This window comes from Syngnathoides biaculeatus, chromosome 13 (genome assembly GCF_019802595.1).
Source record: "Syngnathoides biaculeatus isolate LvHL_M chromosome 13, ASM1980259v1, whole genome shotgun sequence".
NCBI lineage: Eukaryota > Metazoa > Chordata > Actinopteri > Syngnathiformes > Syngnathidae > Syngnathoides > Syngnathoides biaculeatus.
The window spans coordinates 12,031,891-12,049,954 of record NC_084652.1 but is presented as its reverse complement, the minus strand read 5'-3'; the positions used below and the strand labels follow the sequence as shown (position 1 = coordinate 12,049,954).

At 41.8% G+C, this 18,064-nt stretch overlaps 1 protein-coding gene across 5 annotated transcripts in view; it reads left to right on the top strand.

Moving 5' to 3' along the window:
* Window positions 1–2,675: 2,675 nt before the first annotated feature.
* The window catches only part of LOC133511288 (ephrin type-A receptor 4-like), a 45,210-nt gene continuing 29,821 nt past the window's right edge, over window positions 2,676–18,064 (top strand). For 2 of the 5 annotated variants that reach the window (XM_061840063.1, XM_061840061.1), the window contains exons 1-4: window positions 2,676–2,732; window positions 3,202–3,325; window positions 10,340–10,507; window positions 12,830–12,897. Coding sequence is in view for 1 of the 5 variants with exons in the window: in XM_061840059.1 (XP_061696043.1) it covers window positions 11,676–11,832; window positions 12,830–12,897 (225 nt within the window). In the remaining 4 variants the exon portion in view is untranslated. Of the gene's footprint in view, window positions 2,733–2,806; window positions 2,887–3,201; window positions 3,326–10,339; window positions 10,508–11,675; window positions 11,833–12,829; window positions 12,898–18,064 lie in introns of those variants that run through there. The other 3 variants (XM_061840062.1, XM_061840059.1, XM_061840064.1) reach the window with 3 other exon arrangements.

Genomic DNA, 18,064 nt, shown 5'->3' with positions numbered 1-18,064 from the left:
CTGAACTGCGCGAGGCAGATGTGGTAACCAGTCAACCACCGTTCCACTTTTAGCAACTCTAAATCCCGAATATTACCTAAGGATATATTCGTCCAATCAAAACTTACTTTTATTGACCAAGAGAAACGGAGGCTTCAAATGTTGTGTGCAGTTTGCAGGTTCCCCCCCTTGCCTTCCGCTCTGTACTTGAGTTTCCTTCCACATTCCAACAAAAAAATGCGTGACTGATTGAAGACCCGAAATTGCCCGCAGTTGTGATTGGTTCTTTGTTTTTTGTGCTCTGCGACTGGCAAGCGGCCTGTACAGGGTGTACGACCCTCCAGCACAGCCGTCTGATGGGTGTTATTACTACGAGGGAGAGTCACAGGTTGAAGGGTTAGCGTGTATGGATCTCTTTTGCCACATAGTGGCGAGTCTGAGATACTGCAGTGAGTGTCTCGTGGTTTGGGAGCGTGGGTGGGGTCTCGGTCGTGGATGGGGGTGGGGGGGGGGTGTCACCTTGTGTGACTGGAGCGTCATCAAGCCCTGCGGCTTCCGGAGCAGAAATAGTAAACCAGACATTTTTCTTGACAGTCGCGTCATGCATTTGCATGAGCCAGGAGGCAGGACGACTCATTTAACATTTGAAGGCACCCTACAGCTGATGTGGCATCTTTTTGTGTGCGTGTGCGTGTAGACCAGACTTAACAGAAAGCAGAAAGGTTCACGGTTTTAAAGAATGCCATCACCGCAAAGATGCTCTGCTTAAAAGTCATAATCGTTCCGCATTAAGGCTGACTGATTGACCACATAAGTGACTATTAGCATGAATACGTTCCAACAGATTGATGACCTCGAACTGGCAATTTCTTTAATTGCACCACAAATGTTGATAATCACAACTTTGAGTGTTCTTTTGAAAGGTTTATGTACCACTCAGGGGAAAGCACCCTATGTCTTTTTCCCTCCCCCGCATTTCTAAACTATTCACTTGTAAACATTTGGATGCAAAAACATTACATATATATATATATATAATCTCTCTCACAGTGGACATGCACCTACAATGAAAATTTCAGACCCCTCCATGATTTCTAAGTGGGAGAACTTCCAATATAGCACGGTGTTGTAATACTTATTTTTCTCACTATATATATATATAATATATATATATATATATATATATATGTGTGTGTGTGTGTGTGTGTGTGGTGTGTGTGTGTGTGTGTGTGTGTGTTGATTTATAGGGAAAAAAATATTTGTTCTAATCAAGCTTCAGATACACCCCCGATCAAGTTAAGTGAAATTGTGGTTCTCCTTGCCCACATATGCCCTCCTATGTGGGCAAGAAGGACCACAATTGCCGAAGCACTTTCAGCCATTAGTTGAACGGCAAATAGTCAAACACGTGTGCAAAATGAACAGACTCGGAAGGAGATGCTGTAAATGCCTGCAGTTTCATCTGCACTGCATCACAGCGATCCATCCTTCGTTTTTGTAATATAGCCAAACCCCACCCTACCTTTCCTCTACCGTAGTTTATGGAATATGTAGATCACATGCATACATAATTGCCCCAATGTAATCTGTTACGCATAATATTGCCTTTGTCTTTCCGTACTTTCCCCAGGGGGAGACAAGACTAATATCCACTGTTGCAATTTCATGCTGTGTGTTCAAGTGCAGGTTTGGGCGCTTTACTTCATCAGAGATCTTATTTGTATTTATTTTTGGTGGAAAGGTGATTTTATTTCCTCCAAAGCTCGTCATAACCCAACCTGCCCTATTTCCTCTGCTGAAATGTGATGATTCCAAATGTATAAGAACACATTCAAGACGTACTGTGGATACAATCCCATAAAAACACTCAAAGCAATAATACAGAAATGTATTCAAAATTGTATTCAAGCACTAAAGGCGTGGTCACCTAGCATGCTGAATGTTGCATGAATACCCAAACATATTATTACGTTTTGTACTGAGCAGACAGTTCTGAGACTATCTGTATCTGTTTGTTTGTTTGATTTATTTTTTAATGTCCTGCATCAATTCTAATTGCTTTGTCACTTGTTTGCCATATTTGGTACCCGTCACCATACACTGACAGTTTGCCGGAATCTTGATAAATTTGCTGAAGTCTTACTTGTAGGGCTGCAACTATCGAATATATTTAGAATCGATTATTCTAACGATTAATCAAGAATCGGATACAAACTGATTTTGTATTATTAAATATGAAAACGGGCAGCACAGTGGATCACCTGGTAAAGCGTTGCCCTCCCGGGTTCAATTCCCGGACCCACCTGCGCGGAGTTGGCATGTTCTCCCTGTGCCTGCGTAGTTTTCCTCCAGGCACTCTGGTTTCCTCTCACATCCCTAAAAAGTTGCATTCATTACAGACTCTAAATTGCCCCTAGGTGTGATTGTGAGTGTGGTTGTTTGTCTCCATGGGCCCTGTGATTGGCTGGCAAACAGTTCAGGGTGTACCCCACCTCCTGCCTGTTGACAGCGGGGATAGGCTCCAGCACTCCATGTGACCCTCATGAGGATAAGAAGCAAAGAAAATGGATGGATGGAAATATCAAAATGTGAATGTGAGGTCCAGGTATTATTGTTGCCCACCCAGGGTCGCCATCCTCACATTCCACACTGTAATATCTGTGAGTTTGAGTGCATGTGGCTTTAAAAGGTGGGGCCTGGCTTGGTGAGTGACATGGGGGTCAGCAGGGTGGAGTTGGCTGTTTTGAGCTCAGGTTAGTGGCTACTGCTAGCTGGCTAACTTTCTGGTCATTTAGTGAATTGTGGTCGCAGCAGCTCACGTATGAATGTTGTTTAGGCTGGCCATTGCAAACTCTTTTCTCCTAACATTCTACCATTGCGTCACCTTAATTTTACATGTGGTGGTGTGTGAGTCTAGAAGTTCATTTAAAATATTAATATTAGCCTGATCTAAACAGCTATTATAATGACTCTCACTCAATTGTGTACCAATTATGGGCAATGAGTGTATGTTTGATATTGTGTACATTCCCTAAATTATCGAAAATGGTATTTAAGATCGTACTTACTTTTAATCTCAAACTAATCTTCTGTGATGGACATTAGAACTCAACTAATGTGTTCAAGTAAGACTAGAGTTAACTTCAGGCTTGATGACTGTACGAGATGTGATGAGTCATGTTTTTCTCATCGGACTTACTGCCCTCCTCTGCCCTCCCACAGTCCCACTCGTCAACATTTAGCACCTTCCTCCATCTCCTGCCACATTGCAGATGACGTCAACGACGCTCGCCTCCTCTGCCCAACGGGGGGCGCTGCTCGTCTTGGGCCAATCCACTCCAGGCAGGTAAGAAATGGCAAACGGGAACATCTGTGTCGTAACACTGAGGTGGGCCCATGAGATAAAATGACATAAGACACACACACACACACACACATTTCGGGTTTCCTGAAATGCGAGGCGATTTGATGCTTCAGCTTCACCTTAGTGTTATTGTGAATGCATATCTGTGTCTCCGCATGTTTACTTGATAAAAGAAAAAGTGTGATTTGACAGCCTCATCCTCACAAAGCTCACAAAACACAAACTTTTATCACCGGCATGTCCGCCTGAGAAAAACGCACACTATGATGTAATAAATGAGTTTCTGTTTTATCTTTTCATGGCTTACATGAGACAAGAATATCATCCATCCATCCATTTTCTTCACCGCTTATCCTCAGAGGGGTCGCGGGGAGTGCAGGAGCCTATCGCAGCTGTCAACGGGCAGGAAGCGGGGTACACCCTGAACTGGTTGCCAGCCAATCGCAGGGCACATGAAGACAGACAACAGTCACACTCACAATCACACCTACAGGCAATTTAGAGTATCCAATTAATGTTTTTTGGAATGCGGGAGGAAATGCGAGTGGCCCGAGAAAACCCACGCAGACACGGGGAGAACATGCAAACTCCACACAGGCGAGGCCAGGATTGAACCCTGGACCTCAGAACTGTGAGGCCAACGCTTTACCAGCTGAGCCACCATGCCGCCACAGGAATATCACAAAAGTATAATTGTTAACCTTCATAGCAAAATCTGATTAATTTTTAACTTACTCTCACAATATCAATCACAAATTCCAACAGTTTTTATCTTTTTCTGTCTAGATTCTTCATCATCCAAGGTTGAGTCGAACTATATTTTTGCTGTTGACTTTCTTTATTTTTTTTAAGTTGTTTTCCGAACACTTATTAAATCATATTATTTCAATATTTCCATTGTAAAGGACCCTCCTACCTATACGTCATCCAAGGTTGAGTCGAACTATATTTTTGCTGTTGACTTTATTTTTTTTAAGTTGTTTTCCGAACACTTATTAAATCATATTATTTCAATATTTCCATTGTAAAGGACCCTCCTACCTATACGTCTATTGCAATATATAATAGATACCTGCATACATTTAGACTGACCATTGAATATGCATGTACTGACAGTGAGTATGAATACATTTTGGACATAATGGAAACTTTTTGTCACAACAATAGTTTTTTCCCCCCACTTTTTTGTGGCATTTCCAGCTACTCATTTACTAGCCAAAACAATAACTTGTTTATAATTTAGACACAGCTGACAATTACAATACCGGTAACAGATTGTTTTGTAAGTTTGGTTCCTAATTTGGGTCTTGAGCTGAAGATTTTTGAGACATCTTGGTTTAGTGGGTAGTTCTTTTAGTTATTTTTCTCAGTTGGCGACAAACAGGGTGGGGGTTTTGTGTGTGTGTGTGTGTGTGTGTGTGTGTGGTGTGTGTGTGTGTGTGTGTGTTTAAGGGGGAGGGGGCAATTGTGAGTTTAAAAGAGAAAGGATCACCATTGAGTTGTCCACCCACGTAACGCCCCCTCTGGTCACCTGCGTGGGTTTAGGCCCAAAGAAATCCAAGGGTTCCCACCCCAACACTGACACACACACACCCGCATGAGAACTCCCACTAAAATAAGAAAAACAACAACCTTCTAACTCCCACTTGTGAAATGCGGATTTAGATTTTGGAGTTCTCACATCAAAAATTACCAAGATACATTCTGAAAACTGCAACAAAATAAAATTTATGTATAGTAGTTGCACTTCACAGCAGAGAAGCTGCATAGTCTCAAAATGCTTTTGGCATCATCTTTAAACCGTTTATGCAAATTCCTCCTGACAGTCAAACCTGCACGTCAAACCTTACAATGTACTCCTCAGTGTTTTCGGGGAGTTCTTTTTTTTTTTTTTTTTTTTTTTGGGGGGGGATAATGGTAAAATGACTTGATGTGGAATTGTTAGCGAGCCCAGAAGCTCGTGTCCTCTCCATCTCCTCCTACATCCCATCTGCACTGTGTGTCCACACAGTGTTGGTGAGTGCAGGAGCTGCGGGGGTGATGAGGAATTATTGTGGAAAAACGATAAGAAAACTTGTGATGTAACATAACAGTCTGAGTTGCACCTCTGCTGTTCAGGCCAAGACACAGAGTCAGAAGAGAGGAGAATTTCTATTGTTGGGGTATGGGGGGAGGGGGGGGGCACACACCACAGTATATTCCGTGAAATCAGAAGGTGCCCCGAGGTGTTTTAATCTGGCGGAACCTTGGCCGACTGCTGAGGATACCTCATGCCAGGAGAGGTGAGGGGAACAGTGGAGAGGAGCACTGAGGGGTATTTTTAGGGTGGTCTGTTATCTGAGGAGCAGGGTCACATCGCTGAGGGGAAGAACACGGTCCAGGCTCTCCGCCAAGACATGAGATAAGGAAGAGTGGAACAATGAAAGTCCTCACACACACACACACACACACACACACACACTTGTACCTACACAAAGGCACAGGAAGCCAAGCGCAAGCCTCACTCTCACACGTCCTCTCAGAGCTACAGTAAAGGCCCGTTTGCACAAAAAGCAGCACGGTTACAATATGTTGAGTGTGCGTCCATATGTATGCGACCCATACCATTTTGATGAGGTTCTGGATAAAAGTGTAGATACAGAAATCAATTTTCACTTATCGCTGTTTTGAGTCAAAATGGGTTTTTGCACCATCCGCTGAATAACAATGAAGTCAGTCTGTTCCTGTCGTCTAACTTCACCCTTGTGTACCGTGTAGTTTTCATGCACATATTATATTCCAGGTTAGTTTTGACCTGGACCAAAAATATCTTCATAATGATTGTCTATATCAAATTATTTGGGAATTCACATATGCTTAGAAAGGATATCAAATAGCTTTGTTTCTATGATAATCTTTAATTTACTGTATATGATGTCATCTAATTTTAACAACACAATATTCTTTTTAAAATATACAAATGCAAATATAGATATATGTTGTCTAGTGTGGATATATATAATAATTAATATATATAAATATCCCATTTATTTTTATGTACATACAATGGATCATAAATGTATAAATTACACCTATGTGGACACTAAATGAGTTGATTTTCCCTCTATTAACTGGACATTACTTGACATTGTAATCTATGTTAGATTTGCAATTTTAAAGGTTCTTAGTAATAAGTGAGTTGAAAATATTTACAATACACTGAAGGGAATAAATAAATAAATAATTCCTGACTATTGTGGCATCCCCGTAGCCATTTCAATATATTGACTAATGGGCATCATATATATGCTCCATATCTGAAAGTCTGAAACAAAAAAAGCTAAAAAAAAAAAACATGTAGTTTAGCTAATTTCTTTCTTTTTTTTTTTTGTATTTGGTTAAATTCATTGGAAGACTATAACAGGCAAAATTGCTTGAATGTCGTATTAGTTGCACGTCAGCATTCACATTCTGAAAATGGAGTCAATCAAACTCAATGGTTACAAACGGTACCGGTATCATTCAGTCAGGTCCTAGTCCTAATTCCCTTTTCCTTTAATAGGAATGTGATCTAGTTTCCAATTTAGCGGAAGACAATTAAAGAAGGCCTTTTTTGGTTCCAGCATTACTGCCTCAGTGGATAAAGCAAGGTCCATAAATGCATCCTTGGAATACTTAGGTAGTGTATGTAAGACCCTGAGAGCCCTGAACAAGAACTTGAAGCAGAGCTCGTGTCCCAACATCAGTGACCTCTCTCTTCACACAGGCACACTCCAAAATCATACTGAAAGTGTTCCACAAGAGTGGAAGTTGGAAAAAGGGAACAACCTCATAGCTTCTTTAATTTTCACTTTCGGTATGCCAGCTGTCTTCATACTTTTGTTCTTAAGATGAATAGTTCTACACAGGTGACTTAAGAGTGTTTTTTTTCCCCCTCACTTGACTGTTTATCTTGACTGTGCGCTTTGTCCCTCTGTTGTTTCCCTCGGAAGACGGAAATGGCAGCGGAACAGATGGAGCGAGATGGAAGAGAATGTCTATCCAGTCACACTCTGTGTTTATGGAATCATGCACAGAGACGCGCACACACACAGAAGTACTGTTGTCTGTATTTTTTTCCTATATATATATATATATATATATATATATTATATATATATATATGACTTTTTACCTAAGAAATATACATTAGTCTCAAATATATGCCTTATTTTGTTGGAAATGATATGACTTTGCTGTCATAAATTGGTTAGATTAATCTAAGAAATATACATGTTCTTCTAAAAGTAAAAGTTTCATTCGGCTTGTCCCTTTCAGGGTCACCACAGCGTGTCATCTCAGATGAACGCACATATGTTTGGCACAATTTTTACGCCGGATGCCCTTCCTGACGCAACCCTTTTCAGGGAGTGGAGGCCCCAGTGGGATACGAAACCACAACCCCTGGTTTACCAAACCAGTGCCCTAACCACTGAGCTACAGGGCCTCATACATGTTCTTCTAAAAAATGTCCAAATTTAGTTTAACAACATAAAAGCATTTTTCAAATTGTCCTGGTTCTCAACCATTCCACAAAATGCAAGACTGCCTCAATTACTGATTATCAGGTCTTTGACACGTGGCGGGTGTGGTGAAGGTCTCAAGTTCAAAACACCGAACTACCAGAAAAGATGGAAATGATTTGAATAATCAAATCCAGATCAGTTGTGACAGTTCAATTCAAAGCTGGTGGACACAATAGTTGCAGTTCATGTCACTGTCGAGTGAGTCAGGCTTTGAGGATTTGAGAGGGAATTTACAGTATCTAGCCCCAAAGTGATGCAATGTCCCGTAATCCACAGATACCAGGTCAAGAAATGCTGAAATTGTAATGGAACTAAAGTTTATTTGTGCTCGTAGGATTTTCCTGACATTTTATTCATTCATATATTCTTTTGCTTTCTAGCAGAAGCCTGAAGAAAAAAATGACTGCTATTGGGAACTTATAATAATAATTATATCATAATTTCCTCTTCTTTCTCAAAAGATCATGCTGCTCCTACACTGACTGCCGGAGAAAAATTCCTCGTGTTATTACACACTTGGCCAATAAAGCTGATTGTGATTCTGACAATGCTTCACAGTACCTATGGCATTCTTTTGTTTAGGAGTTGCGTGGTGTTTTTGCCAAAAACTCCTTTTGGCATTATGGCCGTAAAGTTCGACCTTTGTTTAATTGGATCGCAACAAAGTCTCCGAAACACGTGTCAAAAAGTGGCTTATTGTTATTTGGGACAACTCAAGTGCTATATTCTGATGTATTGCCTTAGCTCGACTAAACTGGACTGATGTAAACGTACTGAGTGAAATCAGCCAGTGACTTCAACAAAGAGTAGCGCAATATGGCGTTGTGCTGCAAACATCTTGACATTTTTTTCTATTGTATTTTCTTTTGCGAAATTGCTCATGATGATTCTCTTCCAACTAATCAACCACCAACTGTGTATCCAGCGGCTGTCCTCATCTCCATCGGTACAGTACAGGACCGATTATGTATTTCCATACCACCTGGTTTTGACATACTGTCCTGCTTGCTGGGAATGAAGGCGTAAACATGTTATAGAAGCTAGAATTGGACTGTAAGCTAAGAGAGAGCTGAAATCACTCCAGCAATATCTTTGGGGAGGCTTTGGGGGAAGATCCTTTCCAAACGCCCAACATGACCTACCCCCCCCCCTCCCCACCTCACTACCATCACCACCAGCAGCCGTACTCCACCGACTCCCATCCAACCAATCAGCTCCTAACTGGCAATGCGCTGTCCCCGGTCTCTCTTCCCAGCCTCCTTTGTTCGTCTCTCTCGCCGCCCACGCACCTAGCATCCCTCGGGCTTTATTCTCACACACATTGACGCATTTACCTTTGGAAACTGTTTTATTTCCTCCAGTCGCCCCTCTCGTCTTGATCTCTATCGTATTAGACACCGGGCGATGCTGCGTGCGTCCATGTTAACATATAAAATATACAAACGCACACCATCTGCGTGAGATCCGCATACAGATGTGTGGGCAGCAGCCATCTGGGGACCAGAATTGAACAAAAGATTTGTGTGTGTGTGTTGACGCGTTTGTAAGATGGCGCGCCAAGGGCCCTCTGTGGACCCCCATTCCCTTCAGAGAACTGCGGATCTCAAAGGAGTGTGGAAAAACATCCCCACAGTCATCAATCAAAACTTTGGTGACACAAATGACCAGAAACAACGGCTCGCCTAAGCTTCACCCACCCACGCCGCCACGCCACAGGCCTTCTTCGCCCTATGCCGCCCAACCCCTATTCGCCAGACGTTCTTGGCCGAAATCACGTTCCCCGCTTTGGTTAATTGGGCCTTTGTGATTGCGCAGTCGATCGCGGCGTTAGGGGAGAAAAAAAAAAAACGTGAAAATGGTATTTTGGCAAGTGGGGGGAAGAGTGGCATATCGAATGAGGGAGTTCCTTTTAACTCCCTTTGTTTTCGTTTTATTTCGGCTTCTTAAAGCATCAGATGTATAACACGGTAACGACATGATTTCGGTGGAGGGACTGCTAAAACAAAGATGGAGACCGGCACATGCATGCAAATGCAAATACACAAACACACGCAGGTGCCACTATGTGATATACTGTAGGTTGAGATCATATCATATTTTCCGTGCCCTTTCAACAGTTGCCACCATAACGCAACAACATTTCGCAAGACAACAAACTTGTTGGCCTTTTGCGCAAACAAAAGGGTTGCACGGCAAAACGGGTCCTTGACGTGATTTTATGTGGTCCGTGAAAGCTCCCTTGTAAACCCAAAAGATGGAAAGTTTTGTTTTCTTACTGGACCCGATGTGACGCGAACCGTGACCAGAAAACCAACTTACGTTATTGTTGTTGTTATTGTTGCGACTTTTGGCTTGTTGCCCCACCAAATCACTCACATGACTTGTTTGTCACCATTTTTACGCCAGATGCCCTTCCTGACACAATCCATCCATTTTTTTTTTTTCATCCTAGCGTGAAGCCGTCTGCTGAATGCATGTACCGAACTGTCATTTTTGGAGAAGTATTACGTTGTCCCATGTTACAAGACACTAGGCAAGGAACAAAAGATGAGACCAGCCGTTTTGTTCAAGTGGAACATGCTGCAGGACTACAACTACAACAACTACAGATAGCGTAAGGGTGAGTTGTATTTTTAATCCTTTGCTTTTGTTTCGATACCTGTCTGTCAAAATGTGTCTTTACATGAAACCAGTCCGTTTGACTGTACTCTACTTAGAATAATATTATTCACGACATCAAAAATTAAGATTAAAGACTTGGACTCAAATTTAATCCCATGATAATCAACTAGAAAAAAAATCATTTAAAGTCATTTAATCCTCTGCTCTCAAACTTGACCCATGTTTTCAGTTTACCGTACATGATTGAGAACACACGATTCAGTGTTATTTAACATTTACTTTATCATGCTGTGATTTCTCAAGTGTTTTTGTTCTCCACCCACTTTGAGGGCGGGATGGTGGAGGACAAGTCACAAGGCTGTTCTTTTTCCTTTGTTGTTTTCAAGAGGTCTTGCGCTTTTTTATTTTTAGTTTTATTTAACTGTCCAAATGCTCTTCCTTGTGGTAACATTATTCCACGTCTTTTAACGGTATTAAGACAAAACAATGAAAGCTGATCAAAGACGATTTGATTGATACTTTTAAAGCCTTCATGCACAAGAATCACCAAGAGGTGGCGCTGTCGTTATGTGTCCGGCTCCTCTTGCAACATTCGAGATGCTTTGGAGGTTACTATTTTGTCACCTCAGACCATAATGGTACATTTTTCGTGATTTTATAAAAAGCTTTATCGTGTGATGTTTTTTTTTTTTTTTTCGTTTTGGGGGGGGTTCGTTTAAGGAATGAAAAGCCGCATAAAAAATAAAGGAAGTGTAAGAAATGGGGCGAATGAAATATTTATCTTGGATTTTTTTTTCTTCCATTCAGCTTGAAGGTTTTTAGGGTTGTAAACTAAAAATAGAGCGAGGGAACTCAACGAAAACATATTTACCCATTTACAGGTACATTACCATACAATTAAGCGGCCTTTTTTTACACATTGATGTTTTTTTTCCCCTCTCATTTTTTCAAACTAAAATGTGTGATGGTTCTTGACAGTGTGTGCGTATGGTCCATGCATATTATTTGGCTCGTGCAGTCTGAATGCCCATTAGGCGAAGCACGCGAGTGTGAGACCGCCCCACGATCCCCTGCATCCAACTCACTCCCACCACGCACACGCGCACGCGCACACACACACATACATACCCTCGGCTTGTTCATTTACGCACAGTTTTCCCACCGGGATGGATCCTCCGCAGCCAGCGCGCACCGCCAGCGGCCAACACGCACGCTTCCCCCCGTCACACATGGCTGCTCATGTAGGGCGAACGTTCACGGCGTTTATGTGGATAATTGCTACAGTTTCAAGTTCCAGGACGAGGGTTTATTCGGCCAACGAAGGTAAGGAGTCCGTGGGACTGGAAGTGGCTTTGCGCGGTGACACTCGGTTGCGTGCGCTCGATGCGCGCCCTTGGATGATTCCGTTTTAAAAGTTGACGTATTGGGACACGTCCGGTGTTGTATTGCTTTCTTGTGTGCTGACGCATCTCGAAGCACTTTGAAATATGTCGTTGAAATGAATTTTGTCTTAAACTGTTTTACATGAAATAACTGGAGCTAATGTAACCTCTAGTTTTAAATGAGAAATGATTTAAAGTAGCCTGTAGGGACAAAGGTTTGGGGATATTTTATTCTTACAATCAACCTTGGATTCATTTAGAAGTCATGAAATCTTTTTTTTTTTTTTTTTTTAAATCATGAGCCGTTTTGGGCCAATATATGCTACTAAACCGAAACACCTTACACGGATAACATCAATGTAGCAAATTTATAAACCTAATTGGCAATGAATATTTTGCACATAATCACTGGACCAATACATAATACAACAATACTATTACTACTACTATTCTTTATCCTCTGTGGTAAACGACTAATGTTACTGCAGCTCCCCGAGTCACTTACAGTAGTTGTGAAACTCTTCTTGCTTTTTCTTTGCATGACTGTGTTCTACCGCTCCCGGTGGCCAAGTCGCACACACCGGAAGGAACCGCGATGAATTAATCATGATGCACCAACACTTTAATTCATTGCCGTTCGTTTCAAAGGGTAAAGGTATTTTGAGTTACAAGGATGTTTACAGAATTAAATAAATCTCAAGGCACAACTATACATAATACAGGTTAGAGGACTTACATATATGATATAATTGAAATTGAAATCTACATTAAAAGCGAAAACACAGTGTGTAAGCTTGCTGTTAATTCCCATATTTGTTTCAGATTTATTGGATGAAAAAGTATTTGGCTAAATAACAATTTTCTTGAGGGGGGGGGGGGGTCGCACTGATACTTTTTTAAAAATTGAAACATAGTTGACTGTGTATGTGTCATTTTAGTGACCCTGCTGGATACCAGGACAGTGCCAGGAGAGCTGAAATGGGCCGCGAGTCCCTCAGAAGGAGGGGTGAGTGGGAGCTCTCGATTTTGCTTTTTCAGATTTATTTTTATTTTTTTTTTAAATCAGATGCACTGTAGACAACCTGCTGTCTTTTTGGATAAGGCACACAGACGTGCAATCAGGAGGTCTGGAAACTTTAAATATTCATCCCACAGATTTGAAAATGAGCTGTCCGCCCAGCCCAAGTGCTAATACGAGCTAGTTGGCATTGTGTTTGGCACACGATGTAGCATAAAGCAGCCTGCTGGTGGGTGTCATTCCTTTAGACATTTTTATTTTTTTTAACTGCTGTGCATTAGCCAGAATTAATCATTACAAAAATCTAGAAGTTCTCCACTTTCACTGTGCACTGACTCTCTCACCCTGTTGTTGGTTTAAGAGTTACTGGTGAACTTGACACCAGATTCTTGGCTCTCTACAGGCTCATACTCTCACAGACCACTTGATTGACGGGGTCCTGGTCCGCACACACCAAGCTTTTGATTACAGGCGCCGCCCCCACCCCCCAAACCCCACACCACCCCGCTCCCCTTCACCGCTTCTGACACTTTCTGCATCTTCTTGCTTCACATCCACATCACAGGGGATCTCTTTGGAGGGGCAAAGCTGTTTTTTTCCCCCTTTGGCAGCTGCGATTTTTAGCCAACAAAGACTCTAAATGAGTGGAGACAAGGAGGCATCAAACCTCATTTTTCTTTACAGCCCGGCCTACGAACACCCACACATAAAAACACGCATGGCACACGAGAAGCGTGCTCATACCCTTCTTCAAGCACGCGCAGTCGGACACGCTTGCGCTGCACATTAACCCTCTGAAGCATGGCCCCGTCATAAAATTTTCATCTCTTGAAACTCAACTCTTTATTAAACCTTTTGACAAGAACAAGTACAGCACATCTCAATTGGCTTTTTTTGGGGGGGGGAGTGATAGAATGGTGAACAACAAATATTTTAGGTTATGATATAATCCAATCTATCACTAATACACACGGTGTTGAATCAGAAAAAAGCTAATTTTTTTATTCATGAACATGTTACTCAACAGACAGATTATTTTTTTTTGTGGGGGGGGGGCAGGTGACCTTGTGGTTAATGTCACTGTTCTGAGGTACAAGGTTTGAAATTTGGAGCTGCCCGTCGTGACTGGACTTTGTATGTTCTCCCCCATGCTTGAGTGCGTTTTCTGCAGATAATCCGCATTCCTTTCCTGTTCCAAAAACATCCAATTTAGGCTCATTAAAAAACTGTGAATTGTCCGTTGGTGTGAATGTGAGTGTGAATGGTTGTTTATAAATGCCCCTGGGGATTGGCTGGCGACCAGTCCAGGGTGTGCCCAGCCTCTTGCTCAGATTCGGCTGGGATAGGCTCGGGGTCAGCCTTGACCCTATCAGAACACTTAACAAACGCAATAGAGAATTGATGGACCGAGGTTCTTTCTGGTGGTTTGTTGCAAGCAAAAAAAGGTGGGCATTGGACTAACTTGTTTGCCTTTTGTGGCAGAAAATATTGTCTTTACATAGACAAAATAAAGTCAACTATACAGCTCACTGGTTCTTGTTGATAAATCTAAGAATGATATCATAAATGCATAGTGGAGGCAGTCAGTCCACCAAGTGTGTGAACACAGTTGAAGTAAGGCAGAGATACCGATGCACTAACTTAGCCTAGCTTGCTAGAATGTCTAAGCAAAGCATTTAGGGTTGGGAGAAACTCTCTGATTCTTCCTTTTCTCTTTCACTTTCTGGGTGGCTGATCCTTCCAAACTCCTGTTCCATGCCAATGTCGTTACTGCCCAGAGGAGTTTGGCTATAGTGGAGGGTTACATGAATGGAGACCTTAGCTAACATGTTCTTCAGGCCAAAAACAACAACGTCAACACTGACTCAACAGTACCTCTGTTTTCCTCAATGACTCAATTGGTTACAGACATTAATTGATCAGTTCATTATTATGGCCTTTCAGGCTAAGCGTTTGAATGTTTAATGTAGGCCTATTGAAAAATACATAAGCACTAAATTGGAATAGTAAAGTAAATGAGGCTTCGAACAATGAACATGTAGAGGGCAGCTGTATCCATTTACCTTGCACAAAGGAAACTTCACAGTACTCGAGAAGTAAACCAACACCTCTCCTACAATAACAATGGAGTTGAGCTCATAATTCAATCTACTCGTATCAAATAAATCTTCCCGATTGTAATTAATTGAAATGCCACTAATGCATTACAGCATACTCCCCAAGGTGTAATTAAGAAAATTAGCAATGTCTATTCATGCATGCATTTTCCCCACTGCTTATATTTAATAAGGTGGGTGTGCTGGAGCCTATCCTGGCTGACTCTGGGCAAGAAGTGAGGTGCACTCCAAACTGTTCGCCAGCCAATTGCACGACACACAAACACAACCATTCTTGCTCACATTCACACCCACAGACAATTTACAGTCTTCAATTAACTTACCAATCATGTTTTGGAGATGTGGGAGGAAACCGGAGTACCTGGAGAAAACCCACACAGGCATGGAGGAAACATGCTACGTCCACACAGGCAGGGCCGTAATTTGAACCCCAGTCCTCAGAACTTTGAGGCAGATGGGCTAACCAGTTATCAACTGTGCGGCCTTAAGCAGCACCACGTTGTATAATAACATAAAGAAAAATATAAAGAAATAAGATGGTTAAATGAAGTGCAATTACTGTACATGCTGTAAAATTGGTGTGTGACATCAGGATCTTGAGTCAGATTGGCCAGTTAGTCAAATCGGGAGTTGCAAATACTTCTGTTCAAATTTTTTTACTTGCCTGTCTGACTGTTCGTCCTGTCCAGTAAACAGCTGAGCGTCCATCGGCTACTGGCGCTCTGCTTCCTTCCACGTGAGGACATTATAGTACTTTTTTTTTTTTCCAAATGTCAAGGTACCACTGTACTTCGGTCCATAGTGGGTATTGATCCAGACACTCACGTTGGTCTTGAGTCAAGTCCTTGCAGACCAACCTACTGACACCCAATCACACTAAAAAACTGTGCCGATACTCCAATTGAGAGGCTCGTGTGTCATATAGTTATGCATTTAACTGTGTCAATCGGTAGAATGACCCCCACCCAACATACATAATGTCTAATCATCAATTCAGTAATAGATGTACGCCACGAAACGCCATTATTAGTTCACTGACAAGATGAGCCATGATGGCATATCGATGGAAGTTCATTGCACACACGTTCATGCACACACAGCCATTTGCCATTCCCGCCTTCCCACGAGCGCACACACACTCATTCCGTCATTCAGACAGACTCGCCTCCTGTTGTTCCTCGTCGGACATGGCACATTTAAGTTTGTGTGGCTCGCGGTTGTTGGGAGAGACCAGATTATTATTCAGTGGCAATAAAAAGCCAATTTGGAGTTGGGCAGCTTGGCGGTCATTTGGGGGGGAGGGGGGGGTGGTCACAGTACAAGGCAAGTGGCTGCTTGTATTGAGATGGATGGTGCAATGAAGGCTGAGCCTGCTTCACTTGCATGGAAATGTGACTGTAAAAAAAAAAAAAAAAAAAACCTTGAGTGGTAACAAATGGGATACCGCAGGAGAATAGTGATGCAACAATGAATGGCTGCCGTCAATTAACCATGCAGCACGGGAAATGTGCAGAGGTTATCTATTCTCTTTCTGGCTTGGGGTTTTGTCTGCTAGGACCCAAACCAATAGTTTACTTTTTCCATTTGACTGTCAATTGTGTTTTATATGGAGATTATTCGAGTACATTTCGATAAGTACAATAGACCTTATAATAATACAAATATATGTTTTGTTAAAATGATTTCAATTGAATTTTCTATTGTGCACTTTTGTAAAATATTTTGTCAAACTACTTATTTAAAAGCTTTTGGGGAGATGGTGTCTGGAATTACAGAACAAAAGACAATTTCCTGCACATGAGGTTTATTTTCAACCACATTTTATTGTTTTTATTTTCTGGCAGCGTCATTTCAAAGCATCCATCCACACTTGGCAGCATTTGAGTCAGAGGTTTTGGATTAAATGCACTGACTAATAATAACTTTTGTAGTTTAGGATATACGTCTTCATTTTATTGTCATGAACTAGTAAGTGCAAAGGAACATCTGAGGTCAAACGAAGAAATTGCAAAAAATTTAGTAAAAACAAAAAGACACCTGCTACATGCTAAAACAGGTTTCCTCATAAAACTGCAGTACAACTGCATCTCAAGTGCAAAAGGTAACCACTGTGAACCATATGGAAAGAAAGAAGAAAAATCTACCTTAAATTTGTGAACAAGCGACAATGTGCATGCTGGACTATTACTGCTTTGAACAGGGAATCCACTAGTACCTGTGGTTCATGGTCTGAGGTACATTTACCATGTGTGTATTGTATAAACTGCCAAAAAATCAGGAGTTCAAGTAAATAGAATACTGTGATGAAATCAGCCAAAATTTTGCAGGTCTTAAATGTTTTAAACAGTCACGGATTAATTTTCTACTAAACTCAAAGCATCTGCACAAGTTTCCCCATGTCATTAAATTGCTTCAGTTTGGTACACTTTCCTCTGTTGGCTTCACTATGGGGAGGACTGCAGACTTGATGACTGGCCAGAAGACCCTCATTTATACCATCCAATGGGATGGGTAAGGTCCAAAAAGTTCATAGCCCAGGTGGCTGGCTGTTCACAGAGTGCTGTATCCACGCATATAAATGGAAGGACAAAACATGGCAGGAGAAGATGCACCAGTATATGTGATGACCATGGGCTTCTGCGTATTAATCAGAGTGGAATGAGGCGGGAGTCACAGCTTCAAAAAACAACACTTTCAGACGCAATTTAAAACGTCAGATTCCTCGGGTCAGGTCACTTCTGAGCCTGAGCCAACGTAGGAAGCCTTTCAACTGGCCAAGGAAAAGATGGAATGGACTGTTGGGCTATGGTCCGTGGGCAAGTGTGCCTTTCATCTGGGAATCAAGGTCCAATGCTTTGGAAGAAGACGGGTGGACATCGGAACCTTAGCTGTTTGAGGTCCAGTGTGAAATATATACTGTACAATTATGATTTAGGCTGCAATGTGCAATGTAGGTGTTGGCCAAATCTGTTTTCTTCAGTCCAAGGTCACCGCACCTGTCTACCAAAATGTTTGGAGGACTTGATGATTCTTTCTGC